At 33.9% G+C, this 19841-nt stretch overlaps 1 protein-coding gene and 2 pseudogenes across 2 annotated transcripts; 2 read left to right on the forward strand and 1 right to left on the reverse strand.

The window, feature by feature from the left end:
• Window positions 1-706: 706 nt before the first annotated feature.
• On the forward strand, window positions 707-4628 carry LOC126707225 (putative disease resistance RPP13-like protein 3; annotated as a pseudogene).
• A 1764-nt stretch (window positions 4629-6392) lies between these two features.
• Window positions 6393-10754, reverse strand: LOC126707220 (cytochrome c biogenesis protein CCS1, chloroplastic). 2 transcript variants are annotated; one of them, XM_050406811.1, is made up of 8 exons: window positions 10235-10752; window positions 9277-9496; window positions 9041-9152; window positions 8505-8777; window positions 7895-8160; window positions 7577-7733; window positions 7397-7480; window positions 6393-6909 (listed from the first exon to the last, which is right to left on the reverse strand). In XM_050406811.1, exons 1-8 carry the CDS (start codon window positions 10653-10655, stop codon window positions 6754-6756), a joined length of 1689 nt encoding a protein of 562 aa, XP_050262768.1. In that variant the 5' UTR covers window positions 10656-10752; the 3' UTR covers window positions 6393-6753. The 2 variants fall into 2 exon arrangements, with proteins under 2 accessions (XP_050262768.1, XP_050262769.1); XM_050406812.1 differs by lacking the exon at window positions 8505-8777 and having other exon boundaries at window positions 10235-10754.
• Window positions 10755-17448: 6694 nt separating this feature from the next.
• On the forward strand, window positions 17449-19262 carry LOC126705077 (transcription termination factor MTEF1, chloroplastic-like; annotated as a pseudogene).
• The last annotated feature ends 579 nt before the right edge of the window (window positions 19263-19841 follow it).

Raw genomic sequence — 19841 nt, forward strand, 5'->3', positions numbered from 1 at the left:
CAAAAAAAAAAAAAAATTAGGTAACCAAATATAGAAGTTATTAATAAAAACAGGGTCGCAATAAACTCTCAATCTTTAGAGTCTGAATTATCAAATGACATACCTTCATTAACCAAAAAAAGAAGAAAGGAAATGTATACCTAGAGGTTGTAAAGAAATGATATTGTATTCCTGACATATTTTTTCAGTCTGAAATTTTACGTCTTGCATGGTAAGCGAAATAATTGGAGGATATGCAATTTAGCAAAGAAAGACTATGTAAAACTGGTGTCTCAGGCCACACTCTGGAATCAGCAATAGGAGCTGAAAAAGACCTGCAACTATAATACAAATTAAACTTATGTGCCAAAGTTTAATTCAACTAGTTCCAAACCTGCGCATATATAACTATTTTGGCTTAGTGTATAATGTATATTTTATTCTTTAAATTTTGTTGTAAATAATTTTTTCTTTCTAAAAATTAAAAAAATTTCGAAAAATAATTTATATCTTTCTTTTTTTACAAATATATAATTTATCCTTTTTGGTGTTGTTGTTGATACTCATACTATTTTTTTTTTTTTTTTTTTTTTAAATGGTCCATGCTCTTCAAATATTGCTTTTACTTTGCTTTTTCTTTTTATAAAGTGAAAGACATTTTTGATGTTTTTCCTAATTTCACTTCATAGTTCATGCTTCCGGAGATTTCCCTTTATAGAAAGAAAAAGCAAAAGCTATGATACACTTACGTAAACTTTCCAGCTAAGAAGTCTTCAGTCTTCACTCCTCAAACAGACTTTACATTTGATACCCAAAAAAACTTTCCTACATCCTTCAGGACTTTCCATTCACAGCAACAATCCCTCTCCCTCTGAAAAATTTTCAGAAATTGCTGTACAAGTTTAATTTGTGATGTTTTCAGTTTTTGAGAATTGAGTTTCAGTAGCATTTTTATAAAATTAACCAAATAATAGGATCCACCCGTATGACTTGTTCCATCACATAAAGTCTCTCTCCAAAAATCAGTTTGGCATTCTCACTTCAACCCGTTCTTCTCCATGTCTCTTCTCCTTCTTCATTTTTTTTTTCTTTTACCCAGAGCTCTCTCTTCTTGCTGAACCTTCATTGCTCCCCCACAAGCCACCACCACCACACCAGTCGTCACCATCACGAGCAACCACCACGAACCACCGTGAGATCAGTTCAAGCTCAGCCCAGATCGGGCCTTCGTTTTTTCTCTCTCTTTCTTCCCTTTGCCAGATCGGTTTCTCTCTCAGGTGTTTTTTCTCTCTCTCATCTCTGTGTCTAATTGGGTTTCCTATGCATTTGTGTGTTGGTGGGTTTGTATTTTTGGTTGTGGTTGGTGAGGCTTGGGCGGTGGTGGAGGTTGCTTGTACATTCGTTTGGATTTTTTGGTGGAAGGTTGTGATGGTGATTGAGGGCTGTTGGTGGGTTTGGATTTTTGGTTGTGGTTATGGGTTTCCTATGCATTCTTTTGGATTTTTTGTGTGGCTGTTGGTGGTGTTGATGATAGTGGAATCTGGGCTTGCCTTTGGTGGTGGTGATGAAACTGGGTTTGGGTGTGGATTTCATGTTCTTCGTGTAGAGTCAAGCGGGTAAGGGAAGAAGACAGTGCAGCCATGGCAGACAGTGTTGTGAGTTTCCTGTTACAGAACCTGACTCAGTTGCTCTCTCAAGAATCAAAATTGCTGGGGGGAGTAGAGGATCAAGTCAGGTTACTTCAGAATGAGCTGTCTCTTATCAACATCTTCCTCAAAAATACTGAAGGAAAACGACATGACAATGAGTCGTTGAAGGAGGTAGTAAGCCAGATCAGGGACGTAGCTTACGACGCTGAGGATATTATTGATACATTCATCATCACAGTGACAAAGCACGAGAGAAGAAGCAAGCTGAGGAGGTTTATCCTTTCAGGTGACCGAGCTATCTCGTTTCATGATGTTGCAAAAAGGATAGAGAGCATCAAGAATGTCATCAAGGAAATTGACGATAATAGGGGCAAGTACGGCATAGGGGAAATAGCTGAATCATCTGGAGGAGATGCAGAAATGGAGGAGATGCTGCACAAGCGCAGGAGATACGTAGAGGAAGTTCAAGTTGTGGGATTTGGTCACGATTCAGAGGTTTTGGTGAAGCAGCTTATTGAAGGGAGTTTGAATCTTAACGTTGTTTCTATCATTGGTATGGGTGGCTTAGGCAAGACCACTCTTGCTAGGAAGATCTACAACAATAATCATGTTAAGAATCACTTTGATTTCCATGGGTGGGTGTATGTCTCTCAAGAATATAAAATCAGAGACCTGTTGCTTGAAATTTTGAAGGGTGTGGCACCAATGCCAAAACTGAAGAAGTTTGTGTTAAAAGTTACTTCACGGTCTGGCAGCTAAGTATAGCACGAACAAGGATAAATTGAAAGGGACACTAATTGAAGACTTGAACGGTATCAAGGCAATGAATGATGAAGAATGCAAGAAGGCATTGGATGAATTCTTGGAACACATAAAAGACTATAAATTGAAAAAATCATTGTCGCGTTTCGTGAATGGTATTTACAAAAAGAATGGTGAAGGATGGCAAGATATGGATGACAATGAATTGAAAAGTGTGTTGTTCAAATGCTTGAAAGACAAGAGGTACCTAATTGTCATGGACGACATCTGGAAAACTGAGGCATGGAATGAGGTAAGTGTTGTCTTTCCTACTAACTCCAATGGAAGTAGAATATTGATCACTAGCCGAATAAAAGAAGTGGCATTACATGCAAGTAGTATTAATGATAATATTCCTCCTATTCCCCCTTATGAACTCCCGTTTCTTGAAGAAGATAAAAGTTGGGAGCTCCTCTAAGAAGGTGTTCAGGGGAGGTACCTGTCCTCTAGAACTTGAAACTCTAGGGAGAGAAATTGTGAAAAGTTGCCATGGTTTACCACTTGCTATTGTGGTATTGGGGGGCCTCTTGGCCAATAAGGAGAAATCGCATCGAACATGGTCGAAATATGTTGGCCATGTCAATTCGTATCTGACTGAGGATAGATCAAGTTGCATAGACATATTGGCTCTAAGCTACAACCAATTACCCCAATGCTTGAAACCATGTTTTCTATACTTTGGTATCTACCCAGAAGACTTTGAGATACCAGTAAGGCAACTAATCCGACTTTGGATAGTCGAGGGATTCATTCGACAAATTGGGAATAGAAATATGGAGGACGTTGCTGAAGACTACTTGGAGGAACTCATTAATCGAAGCTTGATTCAAGTGGCAACAAAAAGGCTAGATGGAGGAGTTAAAACATGTCGTATCCATGATCTTTTACGAGACCTTTGTATATCAGAAAGTGCTGAAGAAAAGTTTCTTGAGGTTCGTTCTAATGATAACCTTTCACAAATGAGCAAATTCCGTAGAATTTCCATCCACTTTGCCAACCATCCATACATTTCTTCCAACCCTTGTTTGACTTCAAATAGTCGTTCTGTTATAGGCTTCCGGGGGGCTGTCGGGTATAACAGTTTTCTTGTCGCAGGCTACTACTTGAAATGGCTATGTGAGAGTAACAAGTTGGTTCGGGTGGTAGAGCTCAGGAATATGGTCGACATTGGTTGCGTAATCCCCAAAAAGATTGAAAACCTGGTTCATTTGAGGTACTTGAGCATTTCATCTGGTGTGCTTCCTGTCATTCCCGATTCCATACGCAACCTTTGGAATCTTGAGACGCTGGACATGAGAAATTCTAAAACTCAATGGTTGCCCATGGGGATATGGAAGTTACAAAAATTAAGACATTTATACTTGGATGGGCCAACATATCTACCTAGAATTGACAATGAAGCGGTTTTACCCAATCTTCAAGTCCTCACTGGTATATCTTTAGATCACAACAAAACTGATAGGCACTTTGCCCAGGCCAGATTTCCTAACCTTAGAAAATTAGGATTGTATGGTTCAGATGAGCCAGAGTCATTGGTTTTGACGTTGTCAAGCATTCATCCCTTGCGTCATCTACAGACTTTGAAGCTTCGTAAATATATTCGTCTACCAAATCCAAGTTCACTCCAGTCGACCCTAACAAAGATAACCTTGGTGGATTTTCCAGGTCTTAATCAATCTATCTGGAAAGTGTTGGGTAGCCTTACCAGCCTCCGAATACTCAAAGTAGTTAATTGTAACAGGTTCACACTCCATTGCGATGAAAGCAGTTTTTGTCAACTCGAAGTCTTCAAAGTGACAAAAGTAACTGATATGGATTGGACTATGGAGAAAGGTGCAATGCCAAGGCTTCAACGTTTGGTCTTGGAGCGTTGCAGTTTTTATATGATTCCTGTGGAGGAAATATGTTGCTTGACTGCCTTGAGGGATGTGGAAGTTTTACATCCCGATTCAGAATTGGTAGAGATGCTTCGACAGTTGCAGATGAGGGATGGATGTAAGCTCCAAGTCTATCCACCTCTTAATTCATCTCTTCCATGATTATCCTAGCTGTTAACTTAAGCCTCTACTGTTTTTGTTTTTGTTTTTTGTTTATGGATCTGTGGTGATAAATCTGTTTTGGTTTGGAGGAAGGTATAATCTTGGAATTGGGATACTGCTAAATAATTGAAAAGCTTAATTAGTCTATGTTTGAATTCAATCATGTTATATTAATTTCTTAATATATTTTTTTTCCTCGAATAGACTTCCATCTTTTTTTTTTTTTAACAAGTAGGAAAGGAAACTTGAATCCAAGTGACAGACATTGGTTCAGAAATAATGGGCACTGAACCTCTTTTTTTTCTCTTCTTTTATATATATATATATATATATATATAATTCAAGTAATGTTGTTTTAATCATAAAAAGCTTGGACGAACACAAACATTAAACATAATATCTAGATGTTAGTTTTGTCTTTAAGATGATTCTTCAAAGATATCTTGGAAAGGGAACGCAATGCATCAATGAATTAGACATTTGTTTTGATAATAAATTCTGCTTGTGATTGTACTCAAAACTAGTTATTATTAATTACTTATTGGAGTCAGTTAGTTACTCTGCTATAATGCTTTTTTTATGGATGTCTATTATTGCACTATTTTGTTAGTCCTTTTTTTTTTTCCAATGCTTAACAATCTTTTTTCTTTATGTTATGATGTATATCACTCATTTCAGAATGAGTGAACCAAGCATGAAAACGTTCAATTGTAACTCACAAGGCTTCTTTCTATCTGCTCTTGATTAAATAATTTATGAACCAAGTAGTTAATTACATTGTATGATTCCAAAAAAATTATCAAACGAGATTTGATAATTGAGCCCCGTCATTGTTGTATTAGGAGATGAAAAGGAATGGAATTAGAACTTTCATAAAGAAGTGCAAAAAGCTAGCTCACTTGATATGACCATGAGAAACATCTTAAAACACACACACACACGAGAAAATGTATAATCCTAGTACAACAAAGTTGTTGAAATTCCTGGCTTTTAGTTTTTCGCTCTGTATAATTTGCCCCACATGTATGATGGAAAGTCATGGTCCTCTAATTTTGTTTTCCTAAGGATGTTAGGGCATGTTTCACAAGCATGCTAAGATATAATAGGTATGTAATTACAGACCTTTATTGATGGCTTTATAGTTAACTTCTCAAGCTTTGCACAATCCTGAGTTTTTCCCCGTTGTCATTTACTAGGGCCACTTCTCATCTCAGTTCTTGCTCCAGAACTAGAAATCTGCTTCTGCCTAAAATTATTATTTTTCATTATCCTTTTGTGAGGATTTGCAGATTACTGTTATTCAATATGAACGCTTCAGTTACCCAAAAATGGATGATGAGAGATGGATTGGTCAAATTAATTTCATAGATTTGGCTGACACTAAATACTTGCTTTTTAATTGTTAAAGTAAATGGAAAAAATATATGAAGAGAATTAAAAATTCAAGAGAAATACATGGAATTACTGTGATTCAGTTTAATGGACTTATTACTTGCACTACAAAAATGGATTAGGTTTTTTAATAGAAGCGACATCAGGATTCTTAGTAGAAAGAACCTGAATAAGGATAATACAACATACTTCGGGCTTGACTAGATCATACAATGGGCTTGTACACGTCTATTTTTAGTCCACAACTTCTCTGCAATTATCAAACTTTGGCTAGTTTGCACCCAGTACTACTCAAGTACAAGCTCGTCACAACTCCAATTGGAAAATACAAATTATCAAATACTAGAAAATATATGTTTGACTCCAATATCATGAGTACTTAAAATCAGGAAAGAAATTTATCAACCATCTAGGAAATCAAAGACAAAAGTTTTAATAAAAATAGGGCAGTGATAAACTCTCAATCTTTAGAGTCTGAATTATCAAACAACATCCCTTCAATCACAAAAAAATAATGGAATGTAGACCTAGAGGCAGTAAAGAATGATATTGTATTTATGAAATCTTTTTCAGTCTGAAATTTACATCTTGTATGGTAAGTGAAATAATTGGAGGATAAGCAATTCAGCAGAAAAAGACTGTAAAACTTTGTCTCAAAACCTGGCTGTGGAATCTGCAATATGAGCTGAAAAAGGCCTGCAACTATACATTTGGAAAGACAAATTCACCTTCTGTGCCAAAGTTTTGTTCAATTGGGATGGAGTGGTGCCCTTAATTTGAGAGCTGGACGTCTGATTGTATTCAAGCCACCTCTCTGCTTTACTTCAAAGTTTAAGATTGCATCTATCATCCCACTACAAGTGTTCTTTCTTTCCATCTAAATGCCTCATAAACTAGCCACTAACTTTATCAGGTTCCTTGGAACGAGATGATTCAACTATTTCTGGAACCCGATCAAGCAAGCGGTCCATCTCCTCTGGAAATTCAGCCTTTGCTCGATTAGTTTTTCCTCCAACGATAACCATAGTTCCATCTTGTAAGGCCCAAATCTTTTGGATGTTCAAGAAAGAAAATAGTGGAACAGATGAGTATGTATTAAATTGGAATCATGGTTTCAATTATGGCAATATCAAACCAAAAGTAGAATTATTAATTAAAAAGAAAAAAAAGAAATTGTAACACATTCCACCCTTACAGTGTAAAAGTAATGATGCAAGAAATTCAATTTATTAATTTTTTTTATCACCATTCTTAAGTCCAGAACCACATTCCAATTTAATATATATTCTTAAGTAACAACACTAATCGATTTTTTGTATAAGCGGAGTTTGAACCTCAAATCTCTTATTCGATGACAAGAGACTTTACCGGTTGAGTTAATTAGAACCCACTCAATTTATATATATGTAAATTGTAACTATAGCCAGATCAGTATGACCAAATACAACATTATTATGAACCTTTATAATTCAGGTATATAATTACTATTTTTGAAACATATACAGCCAACCCTTATTATGTAAAAAGATGTTTTACCCGTGAATGAGATAGAAAACTGATGCAAGTTGTGAGCATTAGAGCACCAAATCCAGCATAAACAATTGGCACCCCAGGATCAGTCTGAGAAAAAACCATGTTTAGTTCCAACACAAATACAAATAAATTGTCAAAGAAAATCCTATATTGTTTAGTACAGCAGTTATTTTGACTCATCACCTTTAGGTCAAGGCCACTGCTGCCTATTGCATCTACAATAACAATTCTTGAACCATCTATGTCAATCGGGAGCTTAGAGCCCGGCCGTCGAACTCCAGAAAATTTACCTTCCAAATCATATATGACAATTGATTGTAGATCACGAGCAAGCATTGATCTGAATCCAAATGAAAAAGGGAAACGGAAATTAGAATGAAGGGAAAATACATGGCTATATGGACAACATACATTTTTCCCATAACCTTAAGAGATTGAGCATATATAATTGGAATACATATATCTTATATCAAGTGTGCATAGTGGTGGAAAAATACATACATTCCTTTTACATTAGGCGATTCAGCATCTCCAACTGGTAAGAAAGTCCCAAAAAGCTTCTTTTCTCCATTGATCTTTAGGGGTGCCATTGCCAGATTAAAAGGTCCTTCATCATCCTTAAGTATTTGCAGTGCTGAAAAACTCCAATCTGTCTGGTATATAGTGATTCCACCATACCTTAAAGGATCATTTACACTAATTGTTTTCCTCATTTTCTCCTTCCCATCAAGGTCAAAGAGCGAAAGATCAGTGTGAAACTGGGACACCTATAAATCCGAAGAAAGAACACAAAAAATGTCTAGCAATGAGTAAGAAAACTAAGAGGGGCCATCACTATAGAGATTACTAAAGGAACATATTTCAAATCAGCTATAGGGATCCCTATTGAAGAACTCACGAAGACTTACTCACTCTCATCCATTGGATTAACGACTTAGGGAAAGGTCCCATTGAAAAATACAGTCAGAAAAAAAAAATGAATTTTTTCCTATAAAAAAATTGACAGGAAGCCTTTGATTAAATTAAGAATTTGATGCAGAACTAATTAACTCATAATAAGGTTTTTCCCCTTATGATTTTTCACTGATGTCAAAACAAAATCAACATCTACCTCTCCACTGTCATAGTAATCCATGTAGAAGCTGTTGATATGAACCTCAGTATTGAAAGCATCAGTGGGAGTAGAGAGAAACCCCGTTGGGCCTAATACATCTCCAACAACAAAATTCAGTCCCTGTGGAACTGTGACTGAACCTCTGAAGCTCCCAGCTGCACTAAGAGTTCCACCGGCCATTATGAGTATCATTGCTAAATGTACTCCAATAGGGGCAAACCGACCAGCAAGCCCCTTAAAGGCATATAAAGATGGTCCTTTCAGGAATACCTACAGCAACCAAACAACAGATTGCATGTAGGACATCATTAGTAAAAGCTAATAACAGAATTCCATACCTTGAGCTGGTAAAATGCAAGCCTAGCCAAAAGAACAGGCATCAAATTTTGTTTTAAGGGTAGAAAAGGGATGAATGTATGGAAACAAAAACTTACACCACTTAAATTAAAAGAAAAAAGAAACATACATGTGAACACATACATAAAATGAGAATGAGAAAGAAAATAAAGCAAGCAATAATAAGATTGTATGACCTCATATCCCGCTCCCATCAGAAGAACACCTAAATCTTGAACTGATGCTCTAGGTAGGGTGTCTGAATATTCCTGCTTGCGGATAGCCTCAGAAGAATCTAAGAAATTCCATCTGCATATATAAATATCAACCAAGTTCTATGATTGAAAGGTTTCTCCAACTCATTCTTAGCCAAAGAGGACCTAAATATGAGAAAGCAAAATAATAAATAATAATAACAATCATTCAATTAGACCTTCTTGCGACCTTAACCAGGGGTATCTGTGTTGTGTAAGTGCAGGCCATGAGCGATGCACCCAGGAGAACTAATGTTCCAAGAAAAACTGGAGATGAGTACATGTGGTCAAACCCAAGGGTAAGAACCCATCTCCAAGTGAAGAATCCCAATACAGGATTGTCTTCAGGGTACTTTTGAAAATAGAAGTCTGGAGCTTCACCTTGATCAATGAAAGTACCTGTAGAAGCATCACATACATACAAGACCAATTTCTAATTATAACACATCAGGGCAAAATTACAGACAATACTTTATGAAGCTAAAGCAGTTTGACAACATTGCTATCCCTTTAAGTCGTAAAATTTCATCTCCTACGTCTTTTTGTTGGAAATTATAATTCACTCTCCAATTATTGAAGACCAAATCAAGTTATTAATTGCCAGAGAATATAATGGGATTGGTTAATAAATGAAGAAATTGTTTGCTAGAGAAAATCATGGGATTTATGCAATCAATACGCAATTCAAATTTAAATTGACATTGTCTTTTGTGTATACTCTTCATTATAAATAAGGATTCCATGGCAATGTATTATCAAGAAAGATGTATGAGAAAATGTAGTGTTTTGGACTCTTGTCCCAGATGTAGGCCACAAGACTGAACCACGTAAACTATCATGTTTTCTCTCTTCTCTCCTCTCTTTTCTTCCTCACATCACAAATTTCTACACTTGTAAGACCTAGTGTCATAATCTTTGAACTCTATCAGTGGCAATTTTGTTTACAAGTAAAGTGTATGAAAGTTAATTTTTTGGAGTACTAAAGTCTAAACCATGCTACTAACATTACACGATTATCAATCTATGTATTCAAAAACCAAAGGAAATTTAAACAAATTTCTCAGCTTCTAACTAACACACACCCCAACTGTACCCAATTCCCAAAAAGAGAAAAGAACAAATACTAACACAACATACCAAGGGCCATTAGAGCAGCAACAGCGAACATTTCTCCAATAGCCAAAGGCAGATTAGACAAAACCCCCAGAACCTTTCTGGGGAACCTCTTCACCAACCTCATCAAATTACCTCCTGACTTTGCTTTAACCTCCCCATTTCCATTGCCTTCACCCCCACCACCACCATCACCACCTTTCTCCGCTAGTGACGGTGCTGCCTCTGACAACACAATCTTCTTGGATATGTTCTTGTCCTTGTTCTTGATATCTTGAGGTGACTTCAGCTTGCAAGTAACTAAGTTGAATGAGAGAAACCTCGAACTGTGGAGACTCTGAGTTTTGGTACTGTATGGATTAATGAAATGGGGTTTGAAAGTGGAGTGAAGAAGATGGGAATTGAGGAAAAGGGTTTTTGTGGGACTCAGAGTTAGAGCCACCATTGTTAGAAATTATGGAACTTGTGGTCTCTCAGTTTCGGAACTGAGGTTTGAAGTGAAGTGTAACAACCATAGCTGTCTGTTACTTTATCCAAAACCAGATATTTTGTACATCTCGTGCAAAGGGCGGCGCTACGCTTCGTTTTATCAGTTGACGTGGCTTTAGATATGAGATAATCTAATTACACAATTACTGTGACACAACTTTAATTTCTCAGTGAGACTTTTTTTTATTCTGAGTTTAATATATTTTTTAATTTAAATTTATTTATTTAAAACTAAATTTTGTAAGAATGTGGTGTAAAACTCATAATTTACTCTTTCAATCTCAACACGCCACATCATCTTATCACATATTTAAGAATAAGCACAATCATACTTAATTAATTCTAATACTCATATATAAATCCAACCAAATTGGAAATTTATTAAGATATTATTTGGTGTGGTAGGATGAATTGAATTTTAAGTAAAAAATGCTGATGTAGCAATTACTTATTGGATGATGTAAAACATGAGTTTTACACCACATCCTTACTAAATTCAGACTCTATTTTTTAAGGAAAAAAAAATTAGGAAAAAAATTTCTCTAGTAGTTTTTTTTTTTTAATTTTGTTAAATTACAATTTTAACCCAATTTTTTATTTTTTAAGAATAAAAATTATCTAATTAGAGTAGAGGTGTTTTTGACTTTTTTGAAGTCATAACTAATTTTCTGAATCCTCTTAATATATACAAATGACTCTAATGTAACAGATTAGAAGTAGTGACAAAAAAAATTATTGGTTCATGTGAAAATAACAAACAACTGGTTACAATATGATATATAAATAGTTGTGAAAAATGGAATGATAAATTTTATAGTCTTACAATAAGTCTTTTGATATAGATACTAGTTCGTGTCTTTGGGAGATGCATTTTAAAATACAAGAAACCTAAAGCAATGGCCCTAAGTTAATTAGATTTATATTCTAACAACCTCTCTCAAATTTTTGTTGGGTGAATGGAGTGCGACTTAAGTTTGGAAACCAATACATGAAAGCATTTCGGTGAAAGAGGTATGAGGAATGGTTCCACAATAAGAGCTCAAATAAAAAAATGACTACAAAAATGAAATTAGAATGCGAAAATTACAACACAATTTTACATTATACAAACCAAACAACCCAATGGAGAATCAAATTCAATTACAGTATATTACATGTCACCGGCAAAAACCTAGTAACTGACACTTCTTAATGTTTCTAATGTCTATAGAATTTAAATTATCCTTCTTTGAAATATGAGAGAATTACTAGTTGGTCTAATTTCCTTTGGGTCAAGTTGTTCAGGTCAAACATCAATAAAAAAAATAAAAAAATAAAAAAAAATTTAAAAAAAGAAGAGAGAGAAATCACCACTATAAAAAACAAAATCTCACTTTTTATTTCACGAAAAAAAAAATCAAATGATTATTGAAAGTCTTGTTAACGAATGCAAAATATATCTGAAATAGTATCTAGACCAATAAATGCAAGCTAACTAATACAATAATTAACTTGTTCAAATTAAACCATTTAATCTTGGAGGTCGAATCAAGTAATATTGATCAGGATAACCAGCAAAAGTTCTGACATAATATGCTTTTTCACTACTATAAGATTTATCGCTCACAAAGCTACAAATATCTGTACCTGAGATTATCAAGAAAATGCAAATTAGAGTAACCAATGTCATATAGCCAAGATTAGTTGGGGGTCTTGGGCCAATTGGGCGATTGGGAATGGACTTTTCAGAATTTGGGTACGTAGTCCAAATCTTTTGCTTCTTTTCCCCGTGATTCAATTCCATATAGAGGAACCAATTTGTGTTCCTTGATGACTGCTCGACAAACTGGGCATTCCCTGTATTTAGAGTAATATCGTAGCCAACTGTATAGACAAGACCAGCAATAGAGGTGTCCACACTCCACACTGAGTGACAATAGGTTCTTCAGCTAATTGCCAACAAATTTTGCAATAAAACAAACTGCTAGCAACTTCAGTGCAATCTTTTGAACAAGAGCAGGATTCAGCGGACCCAATATCCATATCCATTTTGGAATATCAAGTTCCTAGTTCCTACACGTATGTAAAATTAAGTACAAATATGACTTATCAAGCGTAATAATATGGGTCTGGTTAAACGAGTACATTAAACATCAATTTTAGAAAACTTTTTTATGAGAAATTGAAAAAGTTGTGAAAAAAGTTGGTCTCCTTTTCATTTTCTCATTAAAAAAAAAATTAATGATTTATAAATGGATACTCTAAAGACATGCGTTAGTAAAACCATGACAATATATATCAATTTTGGCTTGTAAAATTATATATATCAAGGCTAGCTACACCCTCAACAGTCAACACTTTAAAGTTCAAACAAAACAAATTAAATATACTACTTGATGAATAGGAGACCAATTTTCCAAAAGAAATCCTTTCTTTTTCTTTTTTTAATGAATATTGGCACCAGAAATCTTAGCATGGATGGATTCAATATTCTATTCAAATTCTATAGTTTGCAACAAAACACAATAAATATCATCATCATCATCATTATTATTATTAATAGTAATCCTTCTTCTTCTTCTTCTTCTTCTTCTTCTTCTTCTTCTTCTTCTTCTTCTTCTTTATTATTATTATTATTATTATTATTATTATTATTATTATTATTAAAGAAACGTTATTTATGTTCCTCAACTATCTCTAAAAGAAGGAAAAATTTTATGAATTTAAAAAATATACATATTCTTCTTATTATTATTATTATTATTATTATTCAAAACATGGAACCGAAAAAACAAATATTAAACATTAAAGAAACGTTATTTATGTTCCTCAACTATCTCTAAAAGAAGGAAAAATTTTATGAATTTAAAAAATATACATATTTAACAAAAAGAACTCAAAATGAAGAAAGAAATTTGATTCATAAAAAGACATACAAACATATATTCATGTGTGCATAATATATTCGTAAGGTTGAGAGACCCAACGAGTATGATAATACCATAATAATGCCAGAAAGTTACTATGCTCACCCCCCTTTTACCCTATTTTATTATCGAAGAATTATATCATGAGTGTGTTTTACTAGAAATTAAACATTAGGGTCTTGTCCAAAAAAAGAAAGAAATTAAACCGTAGAGACCGACTAAGAAAAAAGAAACACACTAGGGAGCAACTAAGGCCATAATCTCATAAGACTAGGGCTTTTGAAATCGATTACAAAACACATAAATAGAGAGAAAGAGTTGACAAACCTTGATAATCGCTTGGTGAGTTGGATGCACGAGTCTCTTTTGCTCTTTTTACAAATGAATAAAGAAATTTGGGAATTTCATTGTAATTGACTAAATCAGTATTATAATGAAATTAGTATTCTAGTAAATTAATGTTGATGACTCCCACTCCAAATCAATCTTTTATCCAAATGGGTGTTCTAGAAGATTTTAACAAGCCTACATAGCCAGTTAATTAAGTTATAACATGTCCGAGACTTCTACGTGACATTGATACAATAACGTGATTGCATCTAAAAATTGGTAAATGTTCTTTCACATACCCTTTTTTACCCAATATTTATAATGGATGCCCTTAATTATGTACGCATTTTAAAAAAAGAACAATTGATGTAAAAAGTTTATAAATTGTGTGAGAGTATGATTATCATTTTCGGATTTAGATTTCAAGCAATTATTATACGGTGAAATTATACCTTGTGTTTGTGAGATATAAAGTTTAAAAAGAAGCATACAAAGATGGCAAATAAGAGCTCAAGGATCACACTAAAGAATTTAATCCACAAAAATAGTGCACCATACTATAATACCAATTGTGAGATAAGCTTAATCCAATCTAGGTATTGATTTAGACCCCAAGTTTTAAATTACGACTTATACAATTTTAGATTAATCTAATAATTAGCACAAATTATAAGTGATTGACAACATAAGAATGCTTAGCCAAATTTAAGCAAATAAAATGGACTACCCCAACAAAAGAATACATTTTTTATTCTAGTAGTTTGACTTGGAAACCGGTTGGGTTGGGTGATGGGACAGATTGGGTTTAGGTAAAAAAAAAAAAAAGGTAATTTTAAATGGGTTGCAGGTAGGTCAAGTCAATTAAGTTATATGTTTTTTGAGAATGAATTAAGTTATATGTTGACTCGTATTTTATCACATGCACGGAAAAAATAATAATAATAATATGACCATATTATCTTTGTCTTCATTTTAATACCAATGGAAGAACGAACAACAAATATTCAAACATGAAATTTAGATAATATATAAATTCTTAAGTTTATGTACCCTATAATTCACTAATGATAATATCAATTTATCATTATAAACAAAAGAATAAAAAAAAAATACTAAATGTCATGGACCATAAATAGATATCATCACCATAAATAGTAAATGTCATGGACCAATACTAAAAGGTTTTTTTTTTTTTTTTTTTTTTTTGGGAGAAGGAGACCAATACTAAAAGCTGATTCATAAATAACTACGACTATAGGAATACTTAATAGATATCATGCTATTAAAGAGAGTTCAAAAGGCCAATTGTAATTCTCTTTCTACTAAGAGAACATCCAATTTTACATTTTTTTTTTTTTTTTGAGAGAGAGTTTCAACTTATGGCATCTGTTCCTGATAATAACTCTTTATTATCAGACCAAGATACCAATCAGTTTTGGTATTGACGGAAATTAAACTCCAGATCTCCTATATAACCATCAAAGATTTGACCAGTTGAGTTAACTGGAACCCACCCAATTTTACATATTACTTTCAAATAAAAATATATATAAGCATGTTTTTATAAAATCCTTTCTTTAAAAATGGGCCGTGTATGGATTGATTTTTTTTTCTATGAATCGAATACCGGTTAACAAGTTTGAGCCCAATTTTGCTAGGTCTAATTCTAAGAGAATAGTCAGCCACAATTCCAACTAAGCACTACTAGCAAACTCACACACTATTCGGTAAATTAGAAAAATTGACTGAAATGAATGAGATTGAGAATTAGTCCAGACAAATGAAAATTAGAAAAATTGATTGATAAAATAGAAATATGAAATTGAGAATTAGTATAGGCAAATGATTTTTTTGTTTTTTTTTTTTTTGGGCAGGTCAATCAATAAAACTGTGACACATAACCTGAGAAGTAAAAAGTGAGCCTGAATAAACTTTATTCAGCTATAATTCTATTTAATATCAAACATCAACGACAACGACGACGACAACAACAACAAAGAGAATCAATGCTCCCCAAAAAAAAAAAAAACAATTTCCCACTCCTTATATCATGAAAAAATAAAATCAAAAAAATATTAAAGACTCATCTATTAATGCCTCCATCACCTGAGTAAGCAGACTTCCATTTAATGATACTAACCCCGTTGTACCATTGCTGATCCCTAGGATATTGAAGTACCTTTCCTTTATACGTTGCCTATCTTCACAAAAACGTTGCCCCAAAATCCTTACTTCTGGCACCTTAGCAGGATCCCAAAAACCTTTTTTTTTCCTTAAACCTTGTACCACCATAGCACCAAGTGGGAGGAAAGGTGTTTCTATCCATCTTGGAGGTCGAATTTGGTAATAAAGAGGAGGATTACAAGAAGTACTTATGGCGGGGTACACTTCTGTATTAGCATAAAACTTGTTCTTCACAAAGCCAATTATGAAAAAACCAATTAGAGTAGCCAATATTATATGGCCTAGCAATTCTATAAAAAAATATATTATATAGCCTAGACTATTAAGAAGTTCTGACATAAAACTCGTACTGTTAAGGTCCTCTTCATCCTCAGAAAAATCATCCTCATCCTCAGGAAAATAGTCTTCATTATTAGGAAGTGTGGCAGTTTGGGGTCTTGGGGCCATTGGGCGATTGGGAATGGACTTTTCAGAATTTGGGTCCAAATCTTTGGCTTCTTTTCTCTCTGATTCAGTTCCATATAGAGGAACCAATTTGTCTTCCTCAATGATTGCTCGACAAACTGGGCATTCCTTGCATTTACTGAAAGATTTTAGCCAACTGCATAGACAAAACCAGCAAAAAAGGTGTCCACACAGAGTGACAACAGGGTCTTCAGCTAATTGCCAACAAATTTTGCAATTAAACAAACTGCTAGCATCTTCAGTGCAATTTTTTGAACAAGAGCTGGATTCAGTGGCCTCAGTATCCATTTTTAATTAGGAATACCAAGTTCCTGCATATCATCATCATGTAATTAAGTGCAAATATCGTCAATTATCAACCATAACAATATATATATATATATATATATCAATTCTGACTTGTGAAAAATTATATATATCAGGGCTAGCTACACCCTAAACAGTCAAGTGAGTCAACACTTTAAACATAACAAAATAAATATACTCCTAGATGAATAGGAGAACCAATTTGCCAAAAAGAAGTCCTTTCTTTTTCTTTTTTAGTTAATATTGCCAACGGAAATCATAGCATGGGTGGATGCAATATTCTGTTCAAATTCTATAGTTTGTAACAAAGCACAATAAATAACATCATCATCATTATTATTATTACTATTATTCAAAACATTGAACCGAAAAAACAAATCATAAAAAATAAAGATTTTGTATTTAAATGTTATTTATGTTCCTCAACTATATCTCAAAAAGTAGGAAAATAATTATGAATTTAAAAAAGTATATATTTAACAAACAAACAAAAAACTAAAAGAAATTCAATTCATGAATCGGCATACAAACATATATTTATGTGTGTATAATATGTTCATGGGGTTGAGTGACCTAGCTAATGGATATGGTACTACTATGGTAATGCTGGAAAGCATATAGTCGCCCTCTTCTACCTTTTTTTATCATCAAAAAAATATATTATTTGTGTGTTTTACTAGAAATTAAATAGTAAGGACTAGGGTCTTGTTAAGTAAAAAAAAAAAAAAAATACTAGGAGCAACTAAGGACATAAGACATAATCTCAGAGTTTTGGGCTATTAATTAAGTACATAATAGAGAGAATATTGACAAACCTTGATAATTGCTTGAGAATTGAAAAACCTTGATAATCACTTGGTGAGTTGGATGCACGTACGAGACTCGATCTTTTGCTTTCTTTAATTACAATGAAAAAAACAAAATTGGCCTTTGGAGGATTATATATATCGGCAATTTCACCCTAAATTAATCTGTATTTTGATGAAATTAGTATTCTAGTACATTGTTTACTCTCACTCCAAATCACCTATTTTATCCAAATAGGTGTTGTAGTAGATTTTAACTAGCCTACTTAACTAGTTAAGTTACAACATGTCCAGGACTTCTAAGAATATCTAGGAATTCTACCTGAAGTTAATGCAATTATTACGTGCTTGCATCCAAAAATCGGTAAATAATGTTCTTTCACCACCTTTGCGAGAGTATGATTACTATTTTCGAATTTAGATCAAATTGTGAGATATAAAATTTAAAAAGGTAAAAAAAAAATATAAAATAAAAAATAAAAAGTAAAGAATTGAAAGTTTAAAAAGTGAATTTTTAATTTTTACAATATTACATGATGTAATAACCCTAATTATTACATGATATAAGACCTGTTATTTCTCCATAATATATATATATATATATATATATATATTTTTTTTTTTTTTTTTTAAGTTCAAATTTGCACTGATTCATACATGTGTGTATATATATATATATATATATATGCCCCACCAATCATATATCTTCCTTATCCTCCTCAAAACAAAAGAACCAAAACCCCCCATAATACGTTCGTTACATTATTTGCCTCTAAAACCCCAAAGCGAAAACACAATGCTTCACAAACCCTAACAAATCCCCTTCCTCTCCCCTATACCTCAAGCTCCATACATCCCACCATGACAACCTTCGCAACCTCAAAACCCTTGAATCATTCACAAACCCAACAACAAGCTTCCATCCATCAACACTGACTCTAACACCATTGTCCATTGACAACGTCCTTCCCATGGTTGATTTCTTCAAATTAATCCAAGGGCTTTACCGAGCCTGACTTCCCAAGACTTGCTTACCTTTGCCCACAACTCTTCTCTACCAATTTTGACCCAACTGACTTCACCCCAGTTTTTGTTTTCTTGGCCACTGAAGAATCACTCGAGTTCTGTCTCTAGCCAACTCTGGATTATCTAAGGCAGCTGGGGATGGAGAATTTGAGCTCGCCGAGTAATCTTAATGCGTATCTTTTGAACACGCGAGCTGAGAGGCTGAGGGGGAAGATTGGGTTCTTGAAGAGTATTGGTTTTTCTGAGGAGGCTGCAAGGGCTTGTTTTAGATTGCCTGCGATGTTTGGTTCTAGCATTGATAATAACATGTGGTCAAAGATTAAGTACTTGGTGGATAAGAGGAAGATAGGAGTGTGGAAGAATTGAAGTTTCCGCTGTATTTTGGGTTTAGTTTGGAGAAGCGAATAGTGCCAAGGCATTTGCATTTGAAGGAAATGAATGTTCAGATAAATTCCATTGAATAGAATGATGTTGTGAAGCGACCAAAATTTTCATTTTATAACACTTGCATTCGAAGGAGAGGAATGTTCAAATTCCTAAATTTTTATTTTTGGTCATGTTTTTTGGTGTCATAGACATATTTTAGTCTTTTTAAAGATTTTTGAGGTATTTTGATCATTTTACTAATATTAGGGTATATATTTTTGGCTTAATTTTAAAACCCTAAGCCTTTATTCAACACTCAACATTGAGAGGATCCCAATTCCAACCACACCACATATAACACCATCAAATATGTTAGATCTCGGACAATAGCCAAGCAAACCCTAGCGACATTATCCACATTAGCAAAGAAGACATTGAGATCACAAATTCACAATGACAAAGATGTTGTGCGTTTGGATTGTGTTTCATTTGTTGCATTTGCATTTGCGTTTTCCTTTTCTTTTCTTCTTTTTGGATGAACGCAGGAGACAATATGCACTGTTTAGTGAGCCCCGTGCATTGTTCACAGGACCCACAAATACTTTATTCAAAAGAAAAAAAAACATTAAAAATGGGTCTCACGGCACTATTCACATATTTAAAAATTATTTGGCTACAGTGTTTTCAGTTTTCAGCAAAATAAACAGTATCCAAACGGACCCATGATGTGGTCATCGGGTTCCTTCTCAACTA

Source organism: Quercus robur, chromosome 11 (genome assembly GCF_932294415.1).
Source record: "Quercus robur chromosome 11, dhQueRobu3.1, whole genome shotgun sequence".
In the NCBI taxonomy this organism is placed as follows: Eukaryota; Viridiplantae; Streptophyta; class Magnoliopsida; order Fagales; family Fagaceae; genus Quercus; species Quercus robur.

Bases quoted from the DNA above. Each gene is read 5' to 3' on its own strand.
- LOC126707220 (XM_050406811.1), bottom strand. From the start codon at position 10,655: ATGGTGGCTCTAACTCTGAGTCCCACAAAAACCCTTTTCCTCAATTCC. The intron at 9,497-10,234 runs GTATGTTGTGTT...ATGCTTCTACAG, and splicing joins TGCTGCTCTAATGGCCCTTG to GTACTTTCATTGATCAAGGT. The intron at 7,481-7,576 runs GTGATGAGTCAA...GTTTTTTCTCAG, and splicing joins GCAGTGGCCTTGACCTAAAG to ACTGATCCTGGGGTGCCAAT.